Source organism: Carassius gibelio, chromosome A10, assembly GCF_023724105.1.
Source record: "Carassius gibelio isolate Cgi1373 ecotype wild population from Czech Republic chromosome A10, carGib1.2-hapl.c, whole genome shotgun sequence".
NCBI classification, from domain to species: Eukaryota; Metazoa; Chordata; class Actinopteri; order Cypriniformes; family Cyprinidae; genus Carassius; species Carassius gibelio.
In genome coordinates this window covers 16,290,897-16,311,657 of record NC_068380.1, presented here as the reverse complement: position 1 = coordinate 16,311,657, position 20,761 = coordinate 16,290,897, and the positions used below count along the sequence as shown (strand labels likewise).

Genomic DNA, 20,761 nt, shown 5'->3' with positions numbered 1-20,761 from the left:
TTATTTCTTTAAAAAAAAAAACATTTGAATGATTAAAAGTATTTTGTTTTTACCTTAAACATTTGAATGATATTCCGAATCAATATATCAGTGTTTTAATGTTAAGATACTAAACATACTATAACATAATAAATTTACTTTTATTACAAAATGTATTATTGAAGTATTATCACAAGAATATAGTTTTTTTTATTTTTTTTATTATGACAATTAAAATTTTGGTGGGACATTTTATACGTATTAATCTAAAATGTATTTAACAGATTAGCCTATATAGTTATATGGTAACTTTTTGTATTTATTGTATATGTATTTAATTTACAATTTTTGTATTCATTCACACAAGTATAGCCTAAACTGTCATTATACTCAGAAAGCCTTAAAGGGGTCGTATGATTTCAAGTTTTCCTTTCTCTCTGGAGTGTTACAATCTGTTCGTGAATAGATAAGATTCCAAAAGTTGCAAAGACTTAAGTCTCAAACCCAAAGAGAAATTCTTTATAAAAGTTAAGACTTCTCCACGTCCTCCTAAAAAGCCTCGTTTAAACACGCCCCCACATGTCTACATCACTGTGTGGGAAGATTTGCATAACACCACTCAAATGTTCACGCAAAGAAAAAGATATATTCATCCAATCACAATGCACTGGATAGCTGGCCAATCAGAGCACACCTCACAGGAGAAACATTAATGCACAATATGTGGAAAATAATATGTTTACCTTAAACCACATAACAGATTTAATTACATCAAATGCACCAAATAATGTTCTCAAATAATGTAGACATCACCCAATATCATCTTCCGTCATGTATTAACAGTGTTTACGCTAACATAAGAAGCATTCTGTCCTTCCTGACTCACCGTCCGCCTCTTTCATCAGGATCATGGGTTTGTTTCTTTATTTACTGCTGTTCAGACAAAAGGCCCATCTCCATGGTGATGTCATTACACACACAAATGAGCGGTCTCCTCCACGCACCCACGTAAGACAGACACAAAGAGCGGCCCTGTGGGGTCACACGGTCTTACGTTTGTGAGTGTGTCCAGTTTAGTCCGATCTTGAGACACGTCTGTTGTGGCTTTGCAGAGTAATTGAATTGGTGCACGTCTGCAGACATCTGCTGATCTGTTTAATTAAAGAGATAAAAGAGTTATTGAACAGGCGTGTCGTGTGTTGATGGATGTGTGTATTTATGAAGCATGCATGCATGACTGGGTTACAAGTGTCTACTGCATTCACTTGCAAACTCATTGTGACGCCCTGATGTGGGAATAAAGGTGAAGTTAGTGGGTTTGAATCATTTATCGAAAGCAGAGAATCCATTTGGTTATTGATGATCTATCTATTATATTGTGTGTGTGTGTGTGTGTGTGTGTATATATAAATGTTTTTGAAAGATTCCCTACCAAGGCTACATTTATTTAATAAAAAATACAGTAAAAATGACATATTGTGAAATATTGAAACGATTTAAAATAATGTTTTCTATTTTAATATATTTTAAAAAGTGATTTATTCATTGTTTTCAATGATGATTCAGAAATAATTCTAATGTAGTACTTTTGGTTCAAACATTTCATATTCTCAATGTTGAAAACTGTTTTGGCTGCTTGATATTGTTGTGTTTAGACATGCATTGAAAAGTGTGGTGTAAGTACAATACAATAAAAATTACATTAATAGTTTTATTCATCAAGGATACATTAAACTGATCAAAAGTGACCATAAAGAAATGTATAATGTTACTATAGATAGATTCCAAATAAATGCCAGTAAATTTTTAATAATAACCATTATTAATAATATTTGAGGACCAATAATAACTGATCACGCAATCAGCATATTACAGTATAATATTGCACTGGATTACTAGTTACTAAGACACATACGCCTCCAGTTGTTAGGTCAGTTTTGTTATCATTTTACATTTAAAACCTCCCATTTTTGTGCATTTTGAAAATGTTGCAATGCTGAAAGGAGAACAGATTCAGGAAATCATGGAGAGAAAGAGGTTGTCCTGATCATTACTTACACTTCTGAACAAAAAACAAACAAGGAGAGAAGTTCTCTAATATAATTTAGGCTTACATATGAGAAGATTGGACAGCCTAATGTTCCACGAAGGAGACATGCAGGAAGTTCCTGTCCAGCAGCTCTCTATCTAAACACAGCATCTCAGAAAGACTGGAAACTGAAAGAGTGCATTGGTTTCAGTTATTAACACCCCACAGTAATGAGAGTCAGCGAGTAAAACAGCGACCCATACCCCAAGGCCTTAAAGAAACCTAACACCTGTTTCCGCTCAGTTGGAAATATGGAAAAAACCACACATTCATCACACAGACTTCCTCGGGGATTGTCAGTGTTGCTTTCTGGGAAACACATTTGTTGTATTCGTATTTCTCATTGTGTGGTTAACCTTTGTCTCTCAGTTTTGGTCCAAAAATAACAAAAATGACGACTTAATTCAGCATTGTCTTCTCTTCCGTGTCTGTTGTGAGCGCGTTCACGCCGCTGTTGACGTACGACGCTGCTGACGTGTTTTCTGGTGCGCCCAACAGGGGCGATTCTAAGATTTTGATTTTAGGGGGGCTCAGCCCCCAATAAGGGTATGATTAAAAAATATTATTTTACTATTAGGGTAGGGTTGTATACTACTAACCTTATTGCAATCCACTATTCCATTGTATTCCCTGTATTTCATATATGGGAGTTGGAGTACTGACTGAGCCATATATAACACTGTAAAAAAAAAAACTAATACAGTTTTTTACATGTGACCAGTCACTGGAAAATTTTGAATTGGGAATGTAGAATTTTTTTATTTATTTTTTTTACAATAAAGACTTCCTGATTCAGTATTAGGACATTCATGTTTATCCTTTGATGATACCACTGCTTTTTCTTATGAAATGTACATGGAAATTGGCAGAAAATTAAAACAACATAAGGGTTCAATGACTGCAATGAATCTTGGGAATACAGTGGTATTGTGTGTGTGAGGCTGTCTGTTCTATTCTCACCTGACTGTTGCTCATTTGCAGACCTACTCCCGCACGACAAAAAAAAAATGTTGTATATCCATCTACAATGAAATATAAATTATTATATTTTATTTTTATTATTATTATTATTATTATTATTAACTTTTAGCTTTTTAGCCTTTATAATCAACAATATGGTTGGTTATACATCAAGTCAGCCCCTGAACATTTATTTCATTTCAAATCATTTAACTAACCAGCTAATATTCATTAAGAATATAGACAAAACATGTATTAATGTAATTGTCTATTGGCAATATGTTTAATCTGTTCTATATTTATTTATATTTATTAAAAATAACATCATTATCAATTTGCCACTTCTATAAATCAATTACTTAAAAAAAAAAAAAATCACAGATCCCTTTAGCCTACTCTTACTCTAATTTATGTATCATGATACACTAATGATTCATTATTACTTAATACAAAATTATGTTTAATAATAGAAAACAAAATAACTCCACGTGATGTTTCTCTCTCAGTGCCATTTAGTGCTTTCAGACAATGATGTGTGTGGTTAATAATTTATTTTACATTATGGCTGCATAATGTAATGCCGAAATACACAATAATAGGTTTTCAATTTCAAAAAGTAAATTAAAATAAATCATGATCGTTTTCTAAAGTATGTTTTCATGGGTGTTAATCGCTTCATTTTTTGTTGGAAGAAAAAAAAAATCTGTCACACTGTGATAAAGGCTGAAAGTGAACGCAGCGAAGACGTACTGGTATTGGATGCGAGAACACACACACCACACGCACACACGCACGCGCACACACACCTTGTACTCTCGGATGTTCGCTCTGCTCGGCGCCCCTGTGGATTGAAAAACGCGCTGAATCCATGCAGACTCAGATAAGGGGAGGAGCCGGAACTTGATGCAGCTTGCCACCGTCTCAAATGAGATTTTAAAGGGGACTGAAGCGATCACTAATTAATTAATCAAATAATTTTTAGGGGGGCTGGGCATAAGTTTAAAAAAGGGCCTAGCGACGCCCCTGGCGCCCAATAACAAAGATAAAACGTCCGCAGCATCGTACATTAACAGTCACAGCAGTCACGCTTTTATGTGCATATTTTTTGTGTGTATACAGCTTTCATGCATGTCTTTCAAGAAACAGAAATGTTGTTGAAGTTGTTTGTTTGACTGTACACTCCCTGACCCACTCGGAACGGTCTTGTGGCCCACCAGTTGAGAAACACCTGTATTAGATAACATTAGAAATCATGTATCAAATCAAGATGTGAACATTGTCTTCCTATAGAGGAACACATGGAGTGAAATCACAGTTTAGGGGGTGTTAATTATTTTTTTATTTTTTTTTATTTTTTTGCATGGATATACTGGTTAAGTCAACACACAGAATGCACTATAGTTGTAAAATAAATAAATAATTATTTTCTCTGGAGGGTTGAATTATATAGTGAAAATGTAAATTATGTTATTCAGCCTCCATTCATTCCAAACCTGTGTGTCTGACTTACCTCTGAGGAACACAAAAGAAGATATTTTGAGAAATGTCTCAATGTTGGCTTTTTTAAGTCATACATGTTTGAACAACAGGAGACGAGTAAACAATGACAGCATTTTCAGGTTTGCATGGACCATAATTTTCAAGTTTTTTTTTTCTTTATACCTAGACTTGTGCCAATGTACAATATGTAGCTCTTACCATTAAACAACAATGTAAATATTTTGTCGTGCTGACCATTTTTTCTTTTCTTTTCTTTTTTCAGTTAAGAAAGCCAAACTCCAAGGACCACCTGGTAAGCAACATGTTTTTCTGTTTTTCCTAATGCAATTCAGAATGATGTAAAAACAATATTTGCTTTTCTCTGGGCCATGGAAATCCTATGTAAATCATCTTGGTTGTGTGATTCTTGGACAGGGTGCAATTCTGAGTTTTGTTTTTGTACTATTTTTACACTAACACAACAGTTTTTTTTCCCATCAGATTTCATCTACATGACATCCTCGATTCCCCATAGAAAGTTTAGAGGTTCACTTCATAATTCTGCACTCATGTCATTCATCTTACAGTTACATTTATGCATTTAGCAGACACTTTTATCCAAAGTTACTTACAGTACGTTCAGGCTATAAATATTTTTTACCTAACATGTATTCCCTGGGAATCGAACTCACAACCGTTTACGCTGCTAATGCAATGCTCAAGCACTGAGCCACAGGAACATCTCTGAGTCCCAGAGCTTGTAGCTTGTGAGCTAGTGTGCAAGATCAATCCCCACCCTGTTGGCCTTCACATAAATCCCATAAGCCCAACTACTGGGTCCCTGGAAAGAAAGGTGACTTGTGTGTACGGAGTTATCCTGAAAATCATAATCTATAGGAACAAAACTGCTCTGCAATGGCTCGTGGATTGTAATAGGACATCACAGGATGCCTTAACGTGTGGTTATTTGCATGAGATGGGTGTTGGCTAGAGTTTAAGGGAGGTTTGAAGCTGTAAACCTAGTATATGCAAATCTACTGTAGTGTTTTGTGCCTGGAGCAATGTTTATATCATAAATGAATGGGGTAATCCAAAGTGAAAATGATCCACCCCACACCATATGGAAGCTTGTTTCCACCCCTAAATAAAAAAGATAATTGTATTAACTTATTTTCTTAAAATTGCTAGCGTATCTTGATATTCTAACTTATCACGCAACTGCGAGTTATGAAATCAAAAATTTGAAATATGAATTCACAACCAGAAAGTGCCTGGTTTATCTGAATGAGACACCGGTGGGATTCTTGAGCACTCTTAACTCCGATCACACCTGATCCTGGATGTCCCAGTCACCCTGCGCCATCACTTAAACAAACACACAGCTCGGCACATGTCAGACTGTAATACTGTGTCACTGGCTCTGTTGTATCAGACAGTAAACAGTTGTTTGAGAATATGCCTGTCAGCCTCTGTCTGTGTGACAGGTGGCTCTTTTGTGTTCCAGCGCTGGTGTGTTTACTTTACCTCTCTAAAACCACTAAGAGTGTTCGACCAGAGCCAGGCTGTGACCTATATTAAACGGAAATCTCTGGATTGCATTGCAACATGTTTGGGTCATGTATTAATGCTTTTTAAAGATGTGTAACCTCAAATGGAACTTGCATTGTAAGACTTTGAAATGCATGTCTGTCATATTTAGAATATGTTAGAATTTGTGTATATGGCACATAACTTTCAGTAAAAGTTTTATTAATGTTCAAACAAGTAAGAGGGATTTATAACTGCCCAAAAAGGGAAGTGGTTTCAGTGTGGAACAAGTTGCATTTAAAAAATTTTTTATATGCATCAGTGAATCATGTATATTTAGGAAACAAGGAATTAATTTATCAATAATTCTGTGAGAATTATTATCCCTGAACTTTAATGTTCTCATATTATTTAGGAGAACGGAGTAGGCATAGAAATCTATTTTTAAAATTTATCGCACAAAATGTATGCAAATTAGATGACAAACGCAGTAATTTTTTAAACACAAATTATATAAAACCTGTATCATGAGAAAATGAATGTTGACTTTTCCCTCCATAGATACAGTATTAATCAAAGGTAGGGCTTTGCAAAAAATCTAAGGCGATTTTCATGCACAACTATTCAGTAAAGGTGCTCCTAGTATATATCCAGCACGTGCATTCAGATCAGGGTTGCCAGGTTTTCAAAACAAAACCTGCCCAATTGTTTCTCAAAACTAGCCCAATCGTGTTTCGTTCCGGGCCATAAAATACACATTTTGTTGGCAGGGTTGCCTTGGTAAAGTTTGCATTTTTAAGGGGTTAAATATCACGTTATTGTGATTGGGGACGCTTCGACCTGCGGAGATGAAAAACAACTGCAGACTTGGCAACACTGGTTGGACTTTACTACACAGAGCCGTAGTTCACTGACAAGCTACACAAAATCGATTTCAAAATTCAAAAGAACCTCCTGGATACTATTAATAATAAAGACCTTCTGAAGTGAATCTGTGTTTGTGTAAGAATAATATTCATATTTAATACTATATAAACCATAATCTCTAGCTTCTGCTAACTGTCATACGTTCCCGAGAGAGTAGCATTCCAGCTGAAAACCAGTCTCCTTTTGGCTCATATCAAAATTCTCCAACATTTTTCTTTACAGATCCTCATCTTGCATCTCTGATTTGTGGCCGGTGGTTTTGTTTTGCTCTCTCCTCTGCACTATCGCGTTCCTCACTTCTCACTGGAGCATATGCTACGCCTACATCCACTCGAACCAAATACTGCAATAAATAAAAACAACCAGATTTTTGCCTTTAAAAATGTTGGGTTATACCACCATTTAAAAACTTGGGATTAGGTTTTTTAGTTTTATCCTTTAAAGATTAAATTGATCAAATGTGATGACCTTTATGGACTCTTATGTATTAAGACGTATATGATAGTGGATAGTGGCACTATAAATGACCCATACACTATTAGCTGTACTATGTCTGTGGAATAAAAAAAACCTCAAGACATGCATAACATGCAAGACATGCACACGCAAGAATCCATCATGTGCACCTGCGTATACAAACTGCAAATCCATCCCATACCTCATACAAGATTCATCAGGGATCTGAAACGGAAATGTCAGCTCTCAATTGTACGCTACCTTTGACTAATTTAACGGAAAACTCAACTCGAGTTAATAATGAATGATGACATGAGGTGCAGTCGTCAAGAAACCGTAAAACCTTCATGTTCCCATGAAACTTAAAGTTTAAAACTTTGAAGTTTTGCTTAAAGTAGGATATTAAGAGAGTTGTTTGTTCACTTAGTAAACAAGTAAATTAGAGAACCATGGTACTTTTGAACGTACAGACATTTTTAGCAGTCTACACACTTTTCTGCAGATTACTTCGTTCACTTCTACACAGCTGGTTGAAGAATACTGGTGTTGTATGTGTTTTTTCCCCACAAAATAAGCCTGACAATAAAAGGCACAAAAAAACTAAACAGTCCTCAGGGGCAATCCTTAAATCTGGACTAGACTTTATCCTAATAGTCAAAAGTCCTGTAACGTGAGACTAATAGGATTAAACTTAGTTTAAAGTTTCATTCACCTGACACGTTTTTCGCCTGTAGCTTTTCACCACATCCCTCTCTCCTACGCTACCTTACATAATGGAAAAACAGGAGACATGCTGAATCTGTAATTGCAGTCTGAATGTAAAGTGGCTCTCTGCTAATCCACCCAGGTGTGATGCATAACGTGATCGTTTTGTCTCTGTAGGCGTTCATTACTTGATTGATTAGTTCCTGTAAACCCCAACCTCCACCTGGCTAGAGCCACAGTGCAGAATGGATCTCCGTGGCAGTTAATGGTTTGATCGTTTGTGTTTAAATTGGCTCATTTTTGGTGTTTGTGGTGTTGTGCTATATAGAGTGGCCCCAAAACTACCAGAAAGTCCTCAGATACATAATGTAGAACAGCCATATCAGTCATATCTTTTTTTTTTTTACCTAACAGATATATTTTTGTGAAATGTTTTACTTGAACCACATCACTCATTTTTTAACTTTCAAATTGTGCAAATATATTCAGAAAAATTCAGGCTGATGGTTTTTGCTTTCTTCAAGGGTTAGTTCACCCAAAAATGAAAATTTGCTTAAAATGTACTCACCCACTCACAGGCCATCCATGATAAGTTTGTTTGTTCATGGGAACGGAGTTGAAGAAATTCATCATTCCATCCCTTGCTCACCAATGGATCCTCTGCAGTGAATGGGTGCCGTCAGAATGAATTTCCAATCAGCTGATAAAAACATCACAATAAAACACAAGTAATCTATGTGCATTGTATGGATTTTACTAGTTGGGCTCTTCCTGAACATCTTGCCAAACTGAAATGTATTGTTTAACTTTTCTTAAGCTTTTTTTTGTTATTCAGATATGTTGTTATTCAGAGTATTTCTATTTGTTTACCAAAGAAGGTTTTTATAAAAAGTTTTAAGTATTACAGTTGTTTTAAAGCTAAAAGGTTGAACTATTATGTTTGACTCAAATTGAAAGAATAAAGAGGTTAATTTATATTAAGGTATATAGGGATTTTAAGATGTAGCCTAATTAAGTTACTTATAGAGTAACTGAGTAACTTTTCAGCCGTAATTAGTAAAGTAATTTAAAAACAATATTGATGATGTACTAAGTAATAGTAATTACTTTTTGAAAGTAACTTACCTGACACTAAGATGTTTTTATTTACCAGTGTTTTTATTTAACAAAAAAAAAAAAAACGCGTATAATATGCATTAAATTGGAGCAAATACTTGTGTGGGAGGGATTTTCCTGCTCATCTGAACACACGCAAATGTTTTCTGACTTCTGACAGTGCATTTAAATAGAGCCCTGTTTCCTAAGTGTGGCCTGTAATAAGAAAGCATTGATGTTTTTAGGAATGGCAGCGCTTAACAATGCAGAAGAAAAAAAAGTTATTTCACAATAAACATTTTGAAACTGTACCTTAGTTTGTGCAGTACATTTATTTAAATGTAAATGTAAAAAAAAAATCATACTGCTCTTGTTCTATTCTGTATTGTTAATCTAAATCATACACTCTACTATAAAAAGGTTGCATTTTATGCATGCAACAGCCTATTACTGGCAGTCCCTTATGACAATGAACCATAGTTTTCCTAAAGTGGCCATAGTTTAACTATAGAATTTGTAGATTAAGAAAGATATTTTAACCATGTGTTAACAAAAATATAACCTAATAAGTTGCAATTAAGGCATATTGAATGTAAAAATGTGTTTCAAATATAAAGTTAAGTAGGTATTGTTACTCATTGTACTCTCATAATTTAAAAGTATCATATCGGTATCAATACTGACGATACTGGCCATTAAAAATATTGGTATTGTATCTAAAATGAAATGAGTGGTATTGTCCATCCTTTCTGCTCACTCTTGCCTTTCTCTGATATCTTTGAATGAATTGGATGGTATTTTTGCCCCTGAACTAGCTTGTGTGATTTTTATTTTTATTTTCTTGTTGTGGAGAGGCCTGATTCTCTTTGTTTCTCTGGAAACCTGTTGAAACAAGGAAACGAACGCTGCACAGTGAAGCACCAAAGTTGATCAAATCTGTTTTAACAGCTGATGGCCCTTCCACTCTTCTCATGCACTAGGGATGCAGCAGTGCTTAAATAAAGTAATAAGTTAAGACATGTTTCCTGGCTTTCTTGTTTTTAGAAAATGGTATGGACTTCAACAAGGAAATTGTTCATTATTTTCACCCTTTTCCAGACAAACTCATTAAGTCAATATTGCTGATGTCATCATGATGTAATGTTTCTCTTGCTCTGGATCTTTATCGTGGCCTGTGTGGCTGTAATAGTGTTAGCTCTCTGAATGTTTATATGTTTGTTAGCACAAGACCACTGGTTTGTATCATCGGGCATGTTTTGGCCGGCCCCCAGGAAATGAACAGTGTTGCGTATGTCACATGTCTCAGTAATCCTTCTGCTGTCGACTTTAGTGAGTATGTGTGTTTGCATACATGTTTGTATGCATGCTTATGAAGGGCCGTTCTTATAAATTTGACTTGAAAATATTCCACCGACATGAAGCTCATTTATTTTTGGGATGCATTAAAATGAAATTTGTATATACTGTACAGTAACTTGAATGCACCTTTTCTGTAATGAGTGTGTTTTTCATTTCTGATCTAACATTTATTGAGTTTTCTTTTTTTTTGGAGAGGGGAGCATAGAGTCAAAAATGTAAGCGCCGAGCAACTGTCTTGATATCAGTAAAAAAAACTTATTAAAAAAAAGAGACTCTTGAAAGATAAACCGTTGCAGTTTGGCATAATCTTTGAATAACATTTTTTAGAAAATTAGACTTAATTATTAGTATTTGCTAAACTTTTGTCTGCCTAAATCATGTGGTGCAATCAACATGAAGAAAAGCAAACATTATGAGCGATTGTATTAATGATAACCCTAAACTACAAAACAAGACTGAACAAGACTACTGCATTTTAACAAGACTGAGATAAATTATGTTTAGAATCTGTATAGACAATAGTGATACATTTTCATCTTATGGTAAAAAATTAAATGTAATTAATAACTTCTCTGATGCTGAACTGATGCTTTGTCCCTCTGTTGAGGATCTCATGTGAGATTACGGAGATCAGGGTTCTGGGGTGAGGGGAATCACACTAATCTTTACTCTAACTCAACACTACAGCATTATTGCTCAGGCTTTATTTAGTCACAGTCCTGCCACATGGGCTCTGGGATCCCCAGACAAACTTGACCAACCAGCATGTGCAAATACATTCTGCTTTATATCTATCTATCTATCTATATATATCTATATATATATAGATATATATATATAGTATTTAAACAAGGTATTTTCTGCTTTATTTCTAGATAAATTCAATGCCTATGTGACGCTGAAAGTGCAAAATGTGAAGAGTACCACCATCACTGTGAGGGGAGATCAGCCGTGCTGGGAGCAGGACTTCATGTTGTAAGTTTGTCTATCACAACTCACCACTGTAACACCACTTCCCAGACAGCAATCTGTTATTGCTAATGTCCTGGGAAATTACTAGAAGGTAGGCATGTCATATGCAGAGGGTCTGGATGTCTTGCCACTAGTCATTCATAAGTCACAGCAGCACCACACAAAATCACTGCTGTAAAGATTTGTTGGCAAACTACTGAGTATCTCTCAGCCACCAAGATAACAACCCTGATAATCAGGCTTTTAGTATGTTATGTTCCACATCTAGATCCGGTTTGTTTCTTAACAGTGAAGTGCTCAGATACTTTCTTTCATGATTAACATGTTGGGATTTCCCAGCTATGACCTCAGAGGAGACCTTACATGTTTGTTCCATAACAATGAGGAAATATTCTGAAGAAAAAAGGGGGAATAGGATACGGATACAAGTGTAGGTCAGATGATCAGATAGTTTCAGATTTATAACCATGCTTGAAAGTGACCTAAGTTGCATGTAAAAAAAATTGTTTCAGTGAATATTCCATGACCGTGTACATTCGGCCTTGGGTTTGTTGATTTCGGTATTTGATATAAATGCATTTAATAACAAAAAGTAGCGTATAAACAAAAACATTAAAAAAGAAAAAGTAGTCCAGAAAATACTGATATTGGCTTTATGGCTGTCACCCAGAGAACAGGTGACTTCGCTCCAGGAAATGAAACTGGCTCTGTGTTCTTTGTCACTCGTTTGTTTTCTCTCAGAGATTATCTGTTATTTTAGGTTCCACCCTATCCTCACATTACATCCATGGTTTCTGTTCAAGTGCTGGATCTGTGTCTTTATTTGTATAGTCAATGGGATGTGGCTGTCTGTAGTTTCTCAGCTTAACTCTACTGTTGTTTCACACTTGTTGGACTTACCTGTATGTAATCTTGAAATTTCTTGGGCTATTTAAACATCATATACATTTGTACTTGTTTTACAATAATACTAGATATTAATTAATTCATTATTCAGATTAGTGGTACTCTACGGTGGCCTAGAGAGCTCAACTTGCTGCAGCTTAAGAAATTGCATGCAAATAGAAAAAGCACCAGCAACTTAAGAAAAACATCAGTTTGACAAAACACGTGGTGCAAATACTCACAACACAACCAAATTTAGAAACGCGCTGCAAATACTCACAGCACAACCACATTGATAAAGTGCTACAAATACTCACAACCAGATACAGAAACGCGCTGCAAATACTCACAACACAACCAAATACAGAAACACACTGCAAATACAGAAACGCGCTGCAAATACTCAAAACACAACCAAATACAGAAACACACTGCAAATACTCACAACACAACCAAATACAGAAATGCATTGCAAAATATAGAAGCATGCTGGAAATAGAGAAACATGCTGCAAACATTCATAACACAACCAAATACAGAAACGTGCAGCAAAAATTCGCAACACAACCAAATACTAAAACGCACTGCAAATGCACACAACGTGACCAAATACAGAAACACACTACAAATACTCACAACACAACCAAATACAGAAAATACTCACAACACAACCAAATACATAAACACACTACACATAATCACAACACAAATACAGAAAATACTCACAACACAACCAAATACGTAAACACTCTGCAAATATTCAAAATACAACCAAATACAGAAACACACTGCAAAATCACACAACACAACTAAATATAGAAACACACTGCAAATACTCACAACACAACTAAATACAGAAACACATTGCAAATACTCACAACACAACCAAATACATAAACACACTACACATAATCACAACACAACCAAATACATAAACACACTACACATAATCACAACACAAATACAGAAAATACTCACAACACAACCAAATACGTAAACACTCTGCAAATATTCAAAATACAACCAAATACAGAAACACACTGCAAAAACACACAACACAAATAAATATAGAAACACACTGCAAATACTCACAACACAACTAAATACAGAAACACACTGCAAATACTCACAACACAACCAAATACAGAAACACACTGCAAATACTCACAACACAACCAAATACAGAAACACACTGCAAATACTCACAACACAACCAAATACGTAAACACTCTGCAAATATTCAAAATACAACTAAATACAGAAACACACTGCAAAAACACACAACACAACTAAATATAGAAACACACTGCAAATACTCACAACACAACTAAATACAGAAACACACTGCAAATACTCACAACACAACCAAATACAGAAACACACTGCAAATACTCACAACACAACCAAATACGTAAACACTCTGCAAATATTCAAAATACAACCAAATACAGAAACACACTGCAAAAACACACAACACAACTAAATATAGAAACACACTGCAAATACTCACAACACAACCAAATACAGAAACACACTGTAAATACTCACAACACAACCAAATACAGAAACACACTGCAAATACTCACAACACAACCAAATACAGAAACACACTGCAAATACTCACAACACAACCAAATACAGAAACACACAACACAACCAAATACAGAAACACACTGCAAATACTCACAACACAACCAAATACAGAAACACACTGCAAATACTCACAACACAACCAAATACAGAAACACACTGCAAATACTCACAACACAACCAAATACAGAAACACACTGCAAATACTCACAACACAACCAAATACAGAAAATACTCACAACACAACCAAATACAGAAACACACTGCAAATACTCACAATACAACCAAATACAGAAACTCACTGCAAATACAGAAACACACTGCAAAAACACACAACACAAACAAACACAGAAACACACTGCAAATACTCACAACACAACCAAATACAGAAACACACTGCAAATACTCACAACACAACCAACTACAGAAACACACTGCAAATACTCACAACACAACCAAATACAGAAAATACTCACAACACAACCAAATACAGAAACACACTGCAAATATTCACAATACAACCAAATACAGAAACACACTGCAAATACAGAAACACACTGCAAAAACACACAACACAACTAAATACAGAAACAAACTGCAAATACTCACAACACAACCAAATACAGAAACACACTGCAAATACTCACAATAAAACCAAATACAAAAACACACTGCAAATACAGAAACTCGCTGCAAAAACTCACAACGAATGTTTCTGTATTTAGTTGTGTTGTGTGTTTCTGTATTTGGTTGTGTTGTGAGTATTTGCAGCACGTGTTGACAAACCAATAAAGATGTTTTCTTAATTTGCTGTTGTTGTTTTTTTCATTTCCATGTTTTTTTTGTTTTTTCATTTGCAGTGTGTTGAGCTTTCTCGGCCACCTTAGTACTCAACCAAATTTACACATTTTTTGTTTTCATATTAAAAATGTTTTCTTGTTCAATTATATCTATACACATGTTGAAATGGGGAAGGCATGATCTTTACTGTTTTTTTTATGAGTGAATTAACAACTTCCATAAAATTTATGAGCCATTGGGAATGATGTCAATCAGTCAACAACAGTGAAAAATGGTGACTATAGGTCACTGAAAAAAAAAATGTAAGACTTATGGGTAGTGTAGTTCTTCACCAGAAATTTGTCTATTATTATTATTTTATTTTTTAAATAATGATGTAGAAAACACACTGATTATAGCTTCTATAGAAGCATTTGCTTCTATAGAAAAACACAAAAGCTCTATATAAATTAGTAATGGTTTTACTATTCTTCATAATTCATCAGGTCTTTGGGAAACATCACAAAGTCCTTAACGTGGATGATTAATTGTAGCCTTGAATTGAATGTAAAAGAATGTGATAGTTTTTACAAATTATTTACATTAAAATAGTGTTGTTTGAAGAATGTTTTTTGATTAATTCTTATTAAATTAAAACAATATTTCATCTTGGTATCTTGTGCTAGCTAAACAAGCTTTTTCTTAACCATTTAGCTCTATGCTATATTAGTAGGCTAAACTGTAAGCTTACTAACTGAATGCTAACGTCAAAGGAAGAGAACAGTTTTTAACTTCTTTCATATAATGTCCTTTTAAGGCATTTTTTGGGGCTGGTTTATCATCTATCAGGTGAAAAATGCAAGTCATATCACTTTTTATCTAGCAAAAAAGCCATGATTTGAAGTGCCGTTCATGTCCATAATGTGAAAAGATTTAAATAAACCCTTACATCAAATAAAAGCATTATTATTAGTTCTTCAATGCATTTGAGTGCACATTAACTCAGGATTGGTTAAACATTATGTAATGGAGCAGTGTTGCCTTACAAAATAGTTGGCAAAATGTTGTCTATATTTCCGTTGAACAAATTCAGTACATTAAGGTTAAGCTGCAGGAACCTGCACACTTTTGTCTGTTTGCACTCTTCTCTGATCCTGTTTGACTAGCTTATATAATTTTGAAGATATAACCTGTTGCAGATGAGTTTACGGCTGTTTATTTAGCTCCTTGTTTGTTTGATCAAAGGGCAAAATTATTGTATCATTCAGATGTTTAATGAGTTCAGCTGTTCTGTCAGAACCTCTGTAGAACCCTGCAGGATAGATTGAGATGTCACGTCTCTCCGGACCTGCATTTTTTTTGCATGCATAAGTGGCATCAGCAAGCTCTGTCTGTCTCTATAGCAACTTATCAAATTAATAATTACTCGGCCCACCGTTGCTTGCCATGTTCTGGAAAATGAACAAGTGCAAAAAAAGAGAAATTTCAGATAAGCAGACAAGGTGCTCTTTGGGGGTCTAGAGCCATCTCATCCTCACTGCTCTATGGAGACAATTGAAAGGCTAAATGAATAATGAATGGATTTCCAAATGCTCCTCTTTAGGTGCCACGCTCGTGTGTGCTTTGGTCTTCTCTATTTATAACAAGCAGAGCGCTAGATAAAAGCCATGTTTGTCTCATTCAGTTGTACAAAAAGCCTTGCATCCTGTTAGCAGATTGTGTGAAGCCGTTGTTTTTGGAGCACGATTATTAGATCAGACTTCAGCATTTGTGTAGTGATCACTGATTTGAACTAATCAATGACTTGTTACACATAGCTGATGTACAAATAAACTATTTGTTAAATATCAATTAATATAATTTTGAATATTTGCAGTTAGTGTTTTTCTAAGTTTCTTAAACTGTTTTGTCAAACTTGCATGCAAATGTTTTGTGCGTTTGTAGAGAGTGTGATATTTATTTTCTAAGTGATAAGACTTACAGTACCTGCTGTAGGATAAAATGCAAAGAAAAAGTATTTCTCACACTGAATCTCATATTGAAATCCCCAATGGTGTCACAAGGACTACTAACTAGTCCTTCAGAAATCATTCTAATATGCTGTGAAACATTTCTTATCAATGTTGAAAACAGTTGTGCTTTTGTAAAATTATAGATGTCTCTACAGTCACTTCTGCTGAATTTCTAAAAATGAAATAATACTTTGAAACTAGTAGCAATTTTTTGTAATGTACTAAAAAGATGAAAAAGTAAACATGAACAACAGTTACAATCACTGCTAACAAAAAATAAATAAATAAATAAATAATAAATTAAAAATTTCCTCTATTGAAGCATCTTTCTGTTGTGTTTGTGACCTTCAGTGAGATCAGCCGTCTGGACCTGGGCCTTATTGTAGAGATGTGGAACAAAGGTCTCATCTGGGACACCATGTTAGGGACAGCCTGGATCCCACTCAAAACCATCTGCCATTCAGAGGAGGTCAGGAAGTCCTGCACATCTCACAAAACCTTTCATCACTGCCTGATAAAATAATATTTTTAAAGTTTCATTTCAACTTGGTCATCAAGTATCAAGCTGTTCTAAAGATCCCTCTCTGTCATATGTTTATGCTGTAATGAATATCCTTTCTTCTGAAAAGGAGGGCCCTGGCAGATGGATATTTCTGGACTCTGAAGTTCTGATGAAGGCAGAGGAGATTTATGGGACTAAAAACCCAACACCACATAAAGTCTTACTGGACACTCGCTTTGAACAGCCCTTCGGTGAGATTGACTCTTTAAATTGTATTTTTTATTATTTAAAAAAGTACATCCTTTCCTGTCACCATTTACACAACCGATCAAAAGTTTTGGGTCACAAAAGCATTGTTCAGACTGTCAGTCCAAATCTGAAAATATATGTATCCAGTTTGAATCTGATCTTACGGTGTTTCACAAATGTTCTTATCTGATTTTTGTGTCCCATAGCACTCTTTGGTTTTACTGAGTGTCTGCACTGGTAAAAACAGCACAACATTGATAAAGATAATTTAGCAGCAACTCAGTTAAAATAGAATGATTTCTGAAGGATCATGTGGCACTGAAGACTGAAGCAACACATTGCTGATCTGTTGTTTGGATATGCAGCTGCTTGAGATCAATCCCACCTGCCTCTCTGGTGCTTTTGGTTTCCATTGATTTGTTGAATGTCATCAGGGTTGAGTGAATCTCCTTCAAGCAGCTGCTTGCTTTTTAATAAAACAGTTTTCAGACTGTCTCTGCAAAACTGCTTTATACAGCGTGTACTGTTATAATAATGAAAAGTGGGTATTTTTTCAAATTAAATAAGTAAAAACAAACAAACTTTTTAGAAATGAATGGCACAGTTTCCTGAAAAAATTGCCTTTTCTCTGTAACCCAGAGTTCCTAGGATCTATGTTGCAGAGACATAAAAGGAGATTTGAGCTGGTTGAATTATCCCTTTGATTTGCTTCTCTTAACAAAAATAAGGACATTTGCCAGCTGTGTATCCATTGTAAGTGGAGCTATGGGCTGTAAATAAAGACAACCTGCACACGCTGCAGGTTGTTGGGATGTGAAAGGTTGAACCTTCGTAAGTGGCACATTTGGCCTGGATACCTGCCATTGATCCCATTCATAAGCCAGACTGTTTTATCCCAGCACTTTGAAGCTTCTCTCCTCATGTGCAGTGTCCCATGTGCCTTCAAAGGACGCTGCACCCAATTCCAGTTTGTTTTCAAATTTGGTCTTCAGCACTGACAGTCTGCTATTTTGCAACGTAATTATATATATATATATATATATATATATCACACTGTAAAACTATTTGTGAAATTTACTAGAAATTCCTGAGTGAAAATTGTTTTAAAGAAATGGCAAGCAGCAATGAAATGTAAATAGAATTTTTAAGTAGAAAGACTAAATAATTTTCAAAAATTGTGATTATTTACAACAGTAAATTTTGTTGTGTTGTATTTTTCGTTACTTCAAAAAATAAGTACTTTTTTAATCTTACAGCTGTCAAGGCAATGACTATAAAATTTGAAAGGGTCCAGATTTAACTTCAAAAGATTTTAAGATCAAACTTCATATGAATGTGCTTTAGATCAAATAAGATTCAAATAATGAAACCCATTTCCTAGTCTGGTTTCAAATTACCTATGAATGTGCTTTGGTTTGAAAACATGTTGTTTTGCTTTGCAGACAAAACAATGAAAATGATTTTAGTTGTATAATTAAAAGTGTTTTTTTTTCGCCTACCTGTATAGATTTTTGTTAAACTGTTTGTGCAAAGTGGATTTTTATCAATGCACAGGTAAGGCAAACATGGTTTGTTTGCCAAATAACAAGTATTTTTGGTTTGAACTAAACTTAAGTACTGCGAGAAATAGAGCTTCAGTCTGACAGCACAACATCCCTTTGTCCCTATACTTGCTTTTAAAGTGAAGTGTCATGTAACGCTCTGTTTTTTAACGGGCAGACTATTTTTGAGGTCCCTCGGCTAAGTAGCTCATTATACATTTAAAAGGTCTGAATACATAATCAAAACATCTTGGCAGATGTAAATGGTCTGCATGAGGTTTATGTATTGGACTGCAACACTCATGACCGTCTGCCACTTGTGCAGAAATCCCAGAGGATGAGGCTCGATACTGGACCGGCAAACTGGAACGCATCAATACTATGGGCATTCATGATGAGGTAAGACCTGTGCATGTGCAGCTAAACAACAGCGTGCCTTTCAATATTTCAGTGCATGGGGACTTAGATACCAAACACTGTACCAGTCCACTCTTGACTGTCATTGCATATAATTATATGAGAAGAGGTTGCATGACAATTTTCTGAATGCATTTACATTGCGTTTGGCTACAGCTGCCATTGTAATTTGCATCTAAAAAGGAAGTGTGTGGACCGTATTTACCAGAATCACAATATTGCTTTATTTAGCATTGCACAGCATTATATAATTTTCTGTGGAGTAATATGAGCAAAACTATAAACACTAGAATCATTTGAGAATAATTGTTTTTTTTGTCTATTATGTTTCTTTTGTCTTAAAAGTTGATGCCTGTGATTTTAAATTAATATCAGTTTCATATCAAGATCATAACTGTGAGTTTGTGTAATTGTAACACTAGTTTAACACGAACTAATTATGGTTCTGCTTTTTGTAAAAAAAAAAAAAAAAGCCAAAAAAAAAGCCAAAAAAAAATCTATATATATATTATAGTTAATATTATAACATTTTATTGAAATAATATATTTTAAGATACTTTAGTAAAAATAAAATAGTAGTATTATTTTAATCTATTTTGCAATGGTATTGTATATAATTGTAATATAATTTTCATCTCAACCACCATTATAATCATCCCCTTTGTTAGACATAATAAATTTATAATTCATATTGTTTTTCCTCATCAAGGCTATTCAGTTATTTTTGAAACTTATAAATTCTTATATTAAATGTTTGTTTAAATTAAATTGTTGTAGACTCTGAGTTATAAATGTACTGTAGGTCAGTCAAGGTTTTAATGTTTTTTTCTTTCCTTTTCTTTTTTTTCCTGCTTCCCTCTTTGTTGTTTAATAATTAATATCACAGCTTTGGTATGCGATCAGCATGTGTGTGTTCTGAGCATTTATATTTGCTGTGCATTTTTCAGTGATGACGGTTTAATGCAATACACATGTGGACAGTTGTCTAGGACCTAGTATTATAATCATCATTCAGATTTTTGGCAAATATTTAAAGAGTGTATAAGAAATGTGTCTTTGGTTAGACCTTTACTAAATCAATTTAAATGGTCCTGTGACGTGAAAAATGGGACTGGTTTACAACACACACACACATATATATATATATATATATACACACACATAATGCATGTTTGTGTTGGAGTGTTACATATTTTACCACAGGACCTCAACTTTCAAATATTTCATATCAGCTATC

The 20,761-nt window shown here is 34.6% G+C and overlaps 1 protein-coding gene across 2 annotated transcripts in view; it reads left to right on the top strand.

Moving 5' to 3' along the window:
• The window catches only part of LOC128021361 (protein unc-13 homolog B), a 60,886-nt gene that overhangs the window by 2,781 nt on the left and 37,344 nt on the right, over positions 1-20,761 (top strand). For both annotated transcript variants that reach the window (XM_052608483.1, XM_052608482.1), the window contains exons 2-6: positions 4,791-4,820; positions 11,452-11,551; positions 17,167-17,284; positions 17,445-17,568; positions 19,433-19,506. In XM_052608483.1, coding sequence (XP_052464443.1) covers positions 4,791-4,820; positions 11,452-11,551; positions 17,167-17,284; positions 17,445-17,568; positions 19,433-19,506 — 446 coding nt within the window. The remainder of the gene's footprint in view (positions 1-4,790; positions 4,821-11,451; positions 11,552-17,166; positions 17,285-17,444; positions 17,569-19,432; positions 19,507-20,761) is intronic.